Here is a 12,836-nt window from a genome sequence, read left to right on the forward strand (position 1 = left end):
CCTGTGTGTGCACGCTCTCTCAGGTGTAATTACCTGCTAGCACATATCCATTTTCCCTTTTAATGGATGGGGAGAGGAGACACACAGGAAGAAAGGGAAGTAGAAAAATGGAGCATGAAAGAGATCTTGCTGTCTTTTCTCGCTTCCATGTTGACAACAGCGTGCGCACACACACGCTCTTATGTAGAGAAATTAGTTCTTCTCAGGCATTTCCAGATGGAGTTGCAATGAAATTCCAGGAAGTGCGTCTATGTCCGAACTTTTTATTCAGGAAAAATGGTGTCCTGCGATCCATTGTCTTCTCTGTGTTATAGGCACGGGTGCTTACATAATGAGCCTTGACCTTGACTGCACCTCTCTCTTTATTTCTCTCTCTGGTATCTTATTGTTCATTGTATTGTATCTCAGTGAAAAACAACACATGAAGAATAGATACTTGCAGCACACAGTTTGGAACAACGCAACGGTCTAAGGGGTGTGTGAGAACAAACATGCAACTAATGTAGCAGTAGTGACTCCATTGACTATACAAATTAAAAATTACACATCACTGTCACTTGGTTATGTGTGCAAATTTTTGACACTGTTACATTTTATTGATAAAATAGTTATTTGTAGTTCTGCTTTCACTCAAAGTGGATTAAATTAAAAGTTAAAGTCTATGTGTCTTGACTAGTTCTGAAGTTAGTATTGTTATCTTGAACTGACTGGAGTGAGTACAGGTAAACCTTACTATTACTGGGTTACTTGGTTTGACCCCCTTCAAAACAGCTTAAATTCTTCGTGGCACAAATTCAAATGTGTTTTAAAATTGTTGCTTCACAGTTGCTTCACATTTATTGGCTCTTGTTCCACCACATCCCAAAGGTGCTCTTTTGGATTTAGATCTGGTGACTGTGGAGGCCGTTTGAGTGCAGTGAACTCACTGTTTGAGCTTATTTGAGCTTTGTGGGGTGGTGTTTTAACCTGCTGGAAGTAGCCATCAGAAGGTGGGGGCACTGTGGTCATAAAGGGATGGACATGTGTTGTCTAACCGGTACTTTGAAACAATCCCTCACACCATGACACCATCACCAGACCCAAACATTGATACAAGGCAGTATGGATCCATGCTTTCGTGTTTAAGGCAAATTCTGACTCAGCAGTTGAAATCAGGACTCATCAGAACAGGAAATGCTTTAAAAAAAATCTTCTCGTACAATTTTGGTGATACTGTGTGAATTAGATCCTCAGTTTCCTGTTCTTATACAGCAGGGTGGCACCAGGTGTGTCGCTGTAGCTCATCTGCTTCAGGCTTCAACATGTGGTTCATCCACCTTGTAGGAGTCTGACCATTCTCTTCTGACCTCTGAAATCAACAAGGCATTTTTGAAGGAGCCTAGAGAACTGCTGCTCACTGGATATTGTCTCTTTTTCTCTGTTTCTTGTGTGGGAAAGTCAGCAAATCAGGAGTTTCAGAGATATTTGAAGCAGCCTGTCCAGGACCAGCAACCTTGTCAGGTTCAAAGTCACTTAAATAATCTTTCTTCCTCATTCTGAGGCTCATTTTGAACTTCAGCGGCTTGCTTTGACCATGTCTACATGCCTAAGTTCATGGGGTTGCTGCAAGTGACTGGCTGATTAGAAATTTGAATTAATAAGCAGTTGAACCGCTGTGCTTAACAAAGTGGTTTGATTAGTCTACTTAAAATCAGGCTCACACACATTTGTGTTCTTGTACATATTAGGCTAATTACTCCACACAAATCTACTGTCATGCAAGTGCCCTTGGTTGGACGTATGAAACTAGACTAAATGTTAGACCCAGAGAATTATCATTATTCTGTTACAGAAAAAAAACTTTGTTTTTGTTTTTTTTAATGGGAATTGATTGTAAAGATATTTTAAAATATTCAACTATCACAGGATTTGTTAAGTTTAATAATTAGATTACTCCTTATTTAATTAAAGTCCGTTTTTCTCTCCTCTGTCTCTCAGAATATGACAGACACCTAGCAGCGGCAGTGTCTGCAGGGAAAACCATGGCGTCAGCCTACCTGGACCCCAACCTGAATCACACCCTCCTCGAAGGGGCCAAGTCTCGACTGAGTGCGGGGGGATCGGACCGAACCATGGCCGGCTCCGTGGACAGGGTTCTGAAAGTCTGCCATCACTTTGAGAGCAACACAGAAAATAGCTGCTGGTCTTCCAATATACGATACGGTGATGCAACCGATGTCAGGGTAAGATGCTTTTTTTGTATAGTGTCACAATATTAGGGACACTTTACCATTAACTGAGACACACAATATTTATTTAGAGTAAGAAGTAGCCTTCACAGTAATAATACTCAGTGCTCATAACTCTCTCAGGTCAAAATGTGACAGTTGTCACTCAGGAGTACTTTTAAATTACTTTTTTTTTTTGTGCCATTTGTCCTCATCTCAACGTCCTAGCTGTCAGCACTGTTAAAACGGGCCCAAACGCACTGACAATATTTTGCTTGCTAATGCATGTCACCTCAGGGCACCATTTATGTGTGCGCGTGCTAGTGTAGGTTTACTTAGCAGGATGCTTTTAGATCCACCGCTGTGACGTAGAAACTACCTAGCTCTGCTCAGATTTTAGTGGTCATACGTCACTGCCGATCTACTCTGCTCTCCTTTCATCCCTCTCTACTTCAGTATCTAGGTCAGACCCCCCAGCGTTTTACATGGGAGCACACATGGCTCTGTGAGCATTATTGTGCGCGTGTGTTTGATGTCTGTCAAGTTGTTTGGGTGGGAACGTCACGTTAAATCTCTTGAAGTCTCCGACACAAACTCACGCAGACATAAACTAAAAAATCGATGGTCTCATCCAAAATGTCAGGGAAACATTGGCTGAGTTAATAAAGTAAAGCTTTTTTTTTTTTTTTTTTTTTTTTTACCAAAAAGACACAACAAAAAGTTTTGTTTTATTTAAAACATATCAAACTTATACAGGTGTTTTCGGCACCCAGGGACAGCACAGATACATTAGAAAGTAATTATGCATATTTTACCTTCATAGATATGAAGTATTATTTGCACAGTCATCAGTCATTTTATTTCTCTTTTTTCCTCTTTGTCTGCAGGGGATCATCCAGAAGATTTTAGACATCAACAAAGTGCGCTGGACTTCATGTTTTGGCCTGCGGCTCAGTAACGGTCAATCCAAAGACCAAGTGCACTGGCTCCACCCAGATTTGGGCGTATCCCACGTCAGAGAGAAATATGAACAAGCACGGCCAAATGAAGAGTGGAGGTGCAAGATGAAGCCTGTATTTGTAATGTTGTGATAAGAGCCACTACATCAAATTGCAAGCTAGACTGCTGTTATAAGGGACCAGACAGGATCCTCCTATTTTGGATGGGTCACATTTTTTTTAATTACTGGGGGATAAACTCAGGTGGAGGACTTTTAGCATCCCAGGGTCTTACTCACAAGTGAGGGGAAAGTAGAGCAGGAGCCTGAGACAGATTATTGCATCTTTGAAAGTGATGCAGATGCTCAGTGTGAAAGTGTCATTTTCACCTCACCAGTCAGTCTATATTCCTACCCTAACCTATGACCATGAGGTCTGGGTAGTGAGTAAGACAATAAAATGAAGACACAAGCAGCACAAATATCTATCTGGCCTCTCCCTTGAAGAATGGGTGAGGTGCTCAGTCAGCACTGGACTCAGAGTAGAGTTGGTAGAGAAGGCTGCCATCTATATGAGGTGTTTTGTTAATGTCCTACTCAGAGGAAAGCCTGGATTAGAACCAGGATGCACTGGATACTGGATGTTCTGTTGGCTGGCTTGGGAACACTTGCCTCTGGAAAGATGTAGAGCAGGAAGCTGGGACCAGGGAGGACTGGGTATCTCTGGGTAGACTATTTCTCCTTGACATGGCTACACAGCAGAAATGGATGAAGGATTTGTGGGACTGTCTTCAGGACGGTGAAAATATTTTCGATAGTTTATGAATAAATATGTTAATACAAAGTTATGTCTAAACAGGCTTCTAACGTGTTTTGACATATTGTTTGCCATCATGTGTTTGACTTGTTGTGTCAATTGTCCCTGTTTATGTGCAACAAAACTTAAACTAAACATAAGGTAATCTAATTTAAAGTTTATAAAGTTTATAACCAGGACCTCATGAGGTAGATGAGTTTTAGATGCTTGCGTCTCTTAAACAAGCCCCTTCCTGGAGGATGTTGAACTTGTAGGTTACGTTTTATAAACAGTTTCCTGCTTGGGTTAGACATGAGTTATTTGGCCTTGTAAAGTCAGTAGTTTCAAAAACGGCTAGCTTCAGCAGTCTGCCGTATTGTATTTCGAAGCAGAAGTGATTTATTGCAACCGGCATCATGAAAAATTGCGTGACCCGTCTGTCGAATTGTGATGAGAGCCCTTGTGCGCACGGTGCTGTGTGGCTGTAAAGGCTGAGTAGTTTGGATGTTAATGCTCTGGTATACATTACCTTTATTGTGGCAGTCTTAGTGCTGATTCTATTGTGAGGTGGAGACCTTTTGCTCGGTGGACATAAAGAGGGAGACAGAAACAGATGCCTGCTTTGTGTGACTAAGTCAACAACTATCTCTCTGTCTGTTTCTGCTACACTGATTTTTACAAGCACTCCTCTCATTTGCATTCTTGCATCTTGCGCTTTTGTAATCTCCCTCCGTCCCTTGCTGATTCTCCTCCTTCTGTTCACCCGCACATCTTTATATTCACATCACAAATAATCCTTACATTAGTGTAACGTAGTGACGTCTCTGTCTTCTTTCTCTCCTCCGTAGGTATGAGTTAAGAATCCGATATCTACCAAAGGGCTTTGTGCAGCAGTTTACAGAAGACAAACCTACTCTCAACTACTTCTACCACCAGGTACAAACACAAACAGATGCACAAGCACACAAGAGACACCCAGACACACAAACATATTTCATTCCCTGCCAGCAGCTAGCACTAACGCATATGGAACTACTAGAAGACACCCTGCAAGTGTGTTTTTCTTTGGATAATCTAGGTCAGCAGGATTGCCTGTATGTGTGTGTGAGCGAGATGACCCTCCATTTGTTGAGAAGTAAATGTCTTAATAAACACCTTTGCGTATTTGCATGTTTCAGGTGAAGAACGACTACATGACAGAAAACGGAGATCAAGTGGAACAAGATGTAGCTCTCAAACTGGGCTGTCTCGAAATTAGGTAACACAATGTACTCCACTGCTTTTGTTTCCATTTCTTCGCATGCAGATTGCTGTTTTTTCTTTCAATATCAAAGAATAAAAGGTTCAGTCCAAGTATTAAGCGCTCTGTTTCCTTTGTTGTTGCTGGACGAACAATTTAAAGTACAGTTTGAGTTGTTTTCTTCACCATTGCAGAATGCACAGTCTGTCTGCCCGTCAGCTACACTGATAATTCTTGCCAACATTAGTCAGTTTATTATTCATTGTGCAAAGCAACAGCAGTTTTTGCATTTTATTGAAAAAGAAAATGAAAAAAAAAGACCTCACTCTTTCTCTCTCCCACTGGATTCATTTCTAGGAGGTTTTTTAAAGAGATGAGAGGAAATGCCCTGGACAAGAAATCTAACTATGAACTACTGGAGTAAGTATTATCTTCATAAGCAAAGAGTTCCAGGAGCACAGTTCGGCTCCCAACCTCTCTGGTGCATCAGTCCATCCTAATCTCATCATTTCTCTTCCTGGAAACGTGTTTTGAAACACCGCTTTCAGAGCTACAGATCAGAAAAAGTAGCACAGTGTATCACTTTTTGGCAGAGGAAGTTTCTCTTGACTTGACTAGAAACCTGGATTAGTGCAAAAGAAATTGAATAGATTTTAGGAAGCGGGGATGTGAGCAACTGCAAATTGAAGCTGAGTATATTTGCAGTCCTTGTTGTTACATTTACGGGTATTAAAGAGGAAACCGTTCTATGTTTTTCACTCATGTTATCTCAATGCGTTGTCCCACTGTGGATTCTCTGAAAGATGGTTGAAGAATTTACAAAGTGAACTCTAAATGAGGCTTGCCTCTAACTTGGTGTGACTCTAATGAGCTGTCCTCTTTCACTCATGTCTTTCTTTCTTTCTGCCCGTCAGCCTAACGAGCTCTCCAATTAATCCAGAGGAATGTTTTCTGTCTTTTCTTTGTCTCTTCTTCTCATTCTCTGTCTCTCTGCACCATGTTCACTTCCCCTATTTTTATCTGGTTTTCCTTCTGTGCTCTTCCTCTCTTTGTTTTGTCTCCATCGTTCCCTCGCTGCCTCTCTCAGTTGATTGGAAAAAGATGTTGTCTCATGCATATTTTAAACCAACAAGAGAGCGAGATGGAAAGAGCTACTAGGGCTTTGATACAGGAAGCTGACAGTTGGCCATCAGAGCCTGCTGGGCCCTTTATGAGCATTAAGCGCCAAAAATGTATAATGCGCTTTGGGTAATGTATGGCGCTGTTGGCTGTAGTTGATCCATGTTGGCCACCGTTTTGGATTGCTGGCAGAAAAGGCAGAGACTTCTGTTCATCTTTTAATTAGAGTTTTTCACCTCTGCTGCTTCTTTTTCATCTTCCATTAGAAACATTATAACAAGTATAATTATCAGGTTTCTTTGAAGAGATTTCTTATTTGACACCATTTATGCCCAATCAGAAATTCACATATTTTTGGAAACTTTACCCTTTATGTGTTTTCTTTTGTACACATTTTCCCTATAAATGGTGCCGAGTATTCTATGGCTTGACCTGTAAAAGGTCTCTATATTGATTTTTTTTTCTTACATATACAGTTGAGATCTGAGAGATCTTACATCTATCAGTGGTCTTTGAAATTCTTCTACATCTTGATTCAAATCCACATGTGTAATTTGAATGCATTGGATGTAGTTGGAAAAGGCACACATCTGTCTTTAGGTTCTAACAGTTGGTGTCAGATGTCAGAAAACCAAGGAAGGATGTGGAGATAAAATTGGTGAAGATCTGGTGAAAAACATAAGAATGCCCAAGAGCATGAAAGTCGTCATCATTCCCAAATGAAAGATGTTTGGACCACCGAGGGCCGTCCTAGATCACACAATGGCAGAATCCGGCCCCAGGGACTGAAATGGCACCCAAACCCTCTTAGCATGGTCTGCTAGGGAAGCAAAATAATCCCCCAAAATAAACAAGAGGCTGCCTTATGCTCAGGAAATTTAGGGGAAATGACAGATGTGGGCCTTCAGTGCGGTTTGATTCAATTTCAAATTAGTGTATTTGATCGGTGGCCTCTGTGTGTGGCCATATGAGACAACTGCGACACAAGATGTAGGCTAATCTAGGTGGGCTGGTGTCGTTTTTACATGGAGTTTTCTTTTATGTTGGTTTTATTTTTAGTCATCAAATATGTGGCCTTCTGCTTATTTAATCTAAGTCAGTTTGGCTCTCTGGGGAGGGAAGAAAAGTTGGAAGTCATTATCCATCAAAGCCTCATGCAGTCATTGTAGCCAGAGGTGCTTTAACTCGATATTACTTTTGAGATTGCTCTAACACATTACACAAATGTGAAAAATCGAGTAGGTCTGCACTGTAAGCGTTTTCTCTCATTGGAGCCACAGAACATACAGTAATGTTCATGTAAACGGTCAGCTGGTTGCAGTTGGCTGTCATCTTTGTGGAGCCCGAGCAGTGCTGTTTAATCAGTGGGCCTTTGTCAGGGCTCGTTCTCTGAGGTCAGCTTGATTATATAATTTCTGTCTGTGTGTATTTCTCGTTGCTCCTGTGATGACATGCCTTTGATTTTGAGAGAACCGTTTTAGAGAGGAGTTTCTTTCATGGTCATTTTCTAAAAGAAAGTTTAACAATCTGGGAGAATTTCTGAAAACTACATTTTTATATTTTTAATTCCTGTTTCAGACTTTTTTATTTTAATTCTAGTTTGACATTTGACCTTTATTGGGGAAACAGGAATAGGAAAAGGGGGATGCAAGCTTCCAGCCTTTCTCCCACTCTCTTCACTTGTCTTTTCTCCTGAGGGGTATGAGTCATTAGCCAACTTCCTGTTAAAGCTCTGCTCATCTTTCTTTGTCTCTGTGGTCACCCTCTGTGCACTTCTTCCTGCAACTCTCTCTCCCTTTCTGCCTTCATCGGTTTTCTCCAACCCCATCTTTAAAGGAAAAGATGAGTAGTGTGCTGTTGTCAGCACTTAGTCATCGCTTTCGGTTTCTTGTCTTCTCTTGCCTGCCCATTTAACTGTATCTGTCTGTGTCTGCTTTTGGCAATACCCCAGGAGAGGATGAAACACGCATCTGAGATCAGATAAAGACAGAAGTGCTTGCCAATTAACATTCTTCTTTGTAATTACACCACCATAAACATTCTGATGTTTTCCTCCTGTCTTTCTTTTTTCAGGAAAGACGTTGGTTTGAGGCGGTTTTTCCCAAAAGACCTGCTGGATTCAGTTAAGGTGGGTTTCATGTCCGTGTGGAGAGCTTGAGTTCAAAAACAAGGTCAAACTATTGATCTTGCAAACTTGGGGGCTTTACACACCGAAGGTCACAAATTTGTGCAAATATTTTTCAGAATTATTTTTCCGAACCAAACTCGATTTTTCAGATCCAAATAAACAGATCTGACCAATCAGACCGCTGCATCTGGCAAAAAGTGGCTCAAAACGTGCAATGGTACTGAATATACACTGATATACGTCAGACACCCAGCTATACACTGCTCCAGGGCAGTTAGGTCTCTGAAATTATATTTCTCTGCCTCCTCACACGTGGTCCCAAATATGTATGAAATGGTCGCGATACAGCTTCAACTCCTGGATCTAAATCTCCCTGCAGGTTCCTTCTCGTGAGAATTGGATGAACCCAAAATTTTCTTGTTTAGAAACATCAGGACCTTAATGTCATTCCCATTTTTGACACGTATTTTTTTTTTTTTTTGAGGACAAATTTTCTGCACAAACCCAGTGTGTTTGGTGTGGATATTCGTTACACTGCAAGTCTGGATGTGAAATATTGTGTATTTCCGCTGGTATTGGAGTATCGGTGTGTAGTTTTATTAGCAGATTTCTAGTAGCTTCATCTTAGATTTTTCTAATGAGTTATTTGATGTTATCAGACATTGTGAGGTCCAGCAGATTAAATGTGAAGCAATCTAAGAAAATAGAGAAACATTAGAAAAACCTTCATAAATTATGAAGTAATGTGATGAACGTTGTTTTTAACCACAAAGAATAATTTCTGCTAGGTTTACACTTGCTCGAGTATCGTATATATCCCAGTATACAGTTAACCAAGTAGTCAGCAGTTATTGAAACTACTACTGCGTACTGATGTGCTACTCAATGATTCAATGAGGTCAACTTACCGAAGTAACAGGAAAGTATGACATATTGTGTATTATAGTTACGGATTCCTGTTTCTTTGAGAAGACCTTTTGGTTGGCTGGTCGTATGTGGTGGTGGTGCTTCTTGCATATTGAGCAGCGTCTGCGTCAGTGATAAATTTACGGCACGTGTTTATGAGAATGGTCTTGGTGTGTGTGTGTGAGAGAGAGTGTGAAAGGCCCGGTGACCCGAAAAGGTCTTGATGTCAGCAGGCGGGGAAGACAGATGCTCTGCAGGAGAGAGAGAGACCGTGTGTTCATTCTGGTGTATCTCTGTGATGGGTATGCGTGACCCTCGGGTCATGTTTAAACCCACTTTCTCTCTCCAACAATGAAAAGGGAGGGGGAGGTGTCAATATACATCTCCTTCACCCCCCCCACCCCACCCAAAAAAAAGAAAAGAGGTCTGTCAAGCCTTGTTGACTCCTCTCGTCTCTTTTTCTGCTCCTTTGGCAGACGTCACAACACTCACTCCCAAGAGGTCTGTTTTATAAGCCGCGAAGAGGCGCACAGTGACACACATGTGCAGTGAAACATCAGTAAATTGACTCGATTATAAACGTCTCCACAGAATATTTTATTGCAGTGTTTATAATTTGTGTGACCACCTGATCTGAATTGATGCATAGCTGAAAGAAAGGACTGTTTACTTCAGAGAGACGGAGAGAGCTGAACAAAAACAAACTAATCAACAGAAAATGAATCTCTGGCTAATTTAATACCTGGTAAATGTTTTCAGTCTTATCCTCACTGTAAGAATGTTTCAATAAATCTTGGGGGGGAACTACTTTCTGTTGAATAAATCAGTCACTTAGTAGAGGGGGGAAACTGGGGAGAGCTTAAAAAATACAAAAAAACATCAAAACACACAAAAAAATATAAAATATATGTAAGCTTGGTAAGTGGCTGCCACAATTGGTCTTTTAAATACCATTTTGTTTCTTGCAGATTAATCACATTTTTGACTTGCAGTTCTGTGTTTAATCATTTATATAATATGTACTGCCAGTTAAATGCAAGAGGAGCTGTGGCATGCTCACATGCTGCACATTTGTGTTAGTGTTTGTGTGAAACACAGAGGGAGCGAGCACAGCTGCCATTTAGGTTTGTGTTGTTCACTCTGGTGAAAGAGAACTGTAGTCATTTAATGAGATTATTCTCCCTGAATGGACTCTACTCACTCACTCACACACACACACACACACAGACAGACACACTAAACCCAGAGCAGATGGCCGTGATAGTAAACAGTGACTGATGTTATAAAGAGCAGATTCTGTTCATTCACATTGACTGGCCGGGCAGCAGGTTTAGCAAAGCTGACCTCTGGGAGATTTGAAGATCAAAGTTGACCCGGGCTGAACGATTGAAACAGTGCCGCACACTTTATTAAGGATTGGTATGATAAGGTTTCAGGATAATATAACAAAACCTATGGTCATAGTTGCAATATGTTTAGTAGAAGAAATAAAGAACTTTAGTTGGAAAATTCTTTGACTTCTTAGCGTGTCCCTAAAAACACGTTATTACTTTTAATTCACTGATCTGTATACTATAATACATGACAATGTAGTCATGAGTATATGGTGTATGGTAAAAATGTGACTTAATATTAAGATTTAAAGTTCCAACAAAATATGTACTCCCACAGCTGTGTTGGTTACTCCTTGTTAGTACTGGGTTGGACCCCCCTTATGCCCTGTGAACTACCTCAATTGCTCATTACATAGATTCAACAAGGTGCTGGAAAGTCCTCAGAGGTTTTGTTCCTTATTGAGATGATGATATCACACAGTTGCTGCAGATTTGTTGGCCGTATATCCCCAAGGTGCTGTATTGCATTGAGATGTGGGTACTGTGGAGGCCACCTCTGTACAGTCATTTTAAAAACACAGGTTTGAGATGATTTGAGGTTTGTGACATGGCATGTTATCCCGCTGGAAGCTGCCATCAGTTGCTCACGCATGATAACTGTTATTTTAGGAGCAATAAAGCAATTTTTTTGTTGGTGAATCAGTCGTGCTTCGCAGGGACAAAAAGAAGAACTTTGTATCACAAATCGTGCGTATGGCCAGACTGTTGTGATGCTTTGCTGTGGAAAAACCAAATAGACTAAAATAACACTAAACTGCTCCCAGTGACTGCTAATGAAGTGAACTAGTGTCAGCGAATTGATTGTTTTGTGCGTGTGTAAGTGGGGTGTTTAGATGCAGGTACTAGTGTCCTAATTGGTCAGCCAGTTGCTATAGAGACAGTCAGTGTGTTGATGAAGGAGCTGATAGCCACTCGTGGTACTTCCTCTCAGGAAGGGTGGACACTTTGGACGGACGATATCTGTGTGTTTATGCGCATTTGTGTGGTGGAATTCTAGGAATTAAAACAGTAAACACCTGGCATCAGGGCTCTGTGTTGCTGCAGTGAAGTTTATATAATACAGTTTTTATTGACAAATCAATAATATTAAAGTAGCACTAAAATGAGTTAAATATTAAATTGTTATATGAATATTTCTGTCCTGAATATTTATTTCTGTTTTATAGTAAATGTTTAGTGCAGACAAATGTGTAATACCAAGTCATTCAGGCTGCCTGAGATCAGTCCGTTGGGTGTTTTTGTCCAAGTCAAGTTTGCAGTCGGTTAATCTAATAAATTCTTAGTCATTAAACTTATAATGTGCAGAATGCCCCTAATTGCTATTCTGTTTTAAACCTATGCATGTTCCTCTTGCAAGCCTGCTAAATACTCATCTTTTTTCCATCTATATATAAAAAGCAGTTCATAGGATTGTCTGCATACTGAATGTGTGTTAATTTATTTATTTTCCTAATTATGCATTCAGTGTGTGCGCGCAGGACAATATGTTGTCCATTTTTGTGCCAAGAGTGTCAAAGAATAGAGGATTAAATAGCAGAATGATCCTCCTTGATGTATTTCTCTCTACCATCTGTCTGCTTTGTGTTGGTGACATAAGAGATCAAAAAATTCACATGTGAGGCTGTGATTGTAATGCCAGCAGACCCACACGTCCTTCAGCAAAATCCACTCTGTAAATCTGTACACTGTACAATGTACACTGTAGATGAATGGGCAGACTGTTTGCTGTTTAACTGAGTATATTTTTTCCATTTTTTGTGCAGGCTAAAACGCTTCGAAAATTGATTCAGCAGACATTTAAGCAAGTAGCCAACCTTAATGATGAGCAGTGCATCCTGAAGTTCTTGGAGATACTTGCACCAATTTACCGCTATGACAAGGAGTTCTTCAAATGTGCCCTTGGGGTAGGTTGAGTCTGCTGCTCAGTTTCACTCTGCCACGCTGCCCTCAGGGAGCGCTGCTTTTCCGTGTTAGGTCGACCCCTTTTGGTGGCGTCAGGCTTTGCATGTATCCAGCGAACAATACCTGCAAGGCAGAAACATGGTTCTTACACAAGTCAAGCATCTGGAGGGATGACAAGTATTGAGACTCCCTTCTAGAAGGGCTTTG

The 12,836-nt window shown here is 40.8% G+C and overlaps 1 protein-coding gene across 8 annotated transcripts in view; it reads left to right on the plus strand.

The window, feature by feature from the left end:
• The window catches only part of ptk2aa (protein tyrosine kinase 2aa), a 53,612-nt gene that overhangs the window by 13,511 nt on the left and 27,265 nt on the right, over positions 1-12,836 (plus strand). For all 8 annotated transcript variants that reach the window (XM_085446813.1, XM_085446817.1, XM_085446811.1 and 5 more), the window contains 7 exons: positions 1,978-2,222; positions 3,095-3,264; positions 4,789-4,876; positions 5,119-5,198; positions 5,538-5,600; positions 8,373-8,427; positions 12,491-12,631. In XM_085446813.1, coding sequence (XP_085302939.1) covers positions 1,978-2,222; positions 3,095-3,264; positions 4,789-4,876; positions 5,119-5,198; positions 5,538-5,600; positions 8,373-8,427; positions 12,491-12,631 — 842 coding nt within the window. The remainder of the gene's footprint in view (positions 1-1,977; positions 2,223-3,094; positions 3,265-4,788; positions 4,877-5,118; positions 5,199-5,537; positions 5,601-8,372; positions 8,428-12,490; positions 12,632-12,836) is intronic.

The sequence above is a fragment of the Copadichromis virginalis genome, linkage group LG22 (genome assembly GCF_057382275.1).
Source record: "Copadichromis virginalis isolate Kocher_CV1m ecotype Utaka linkage group LG22, C_Virginalis_male_GT1.1, whole genome shotgun sequence".
In the NCBI taxonomy this organism is placed as follows: Eukaryota; Metazoa; Chordata; class Actinopteri; order Cichliformes; family Cichlidae; genus Copadichromis; species Copadichromis virginalis.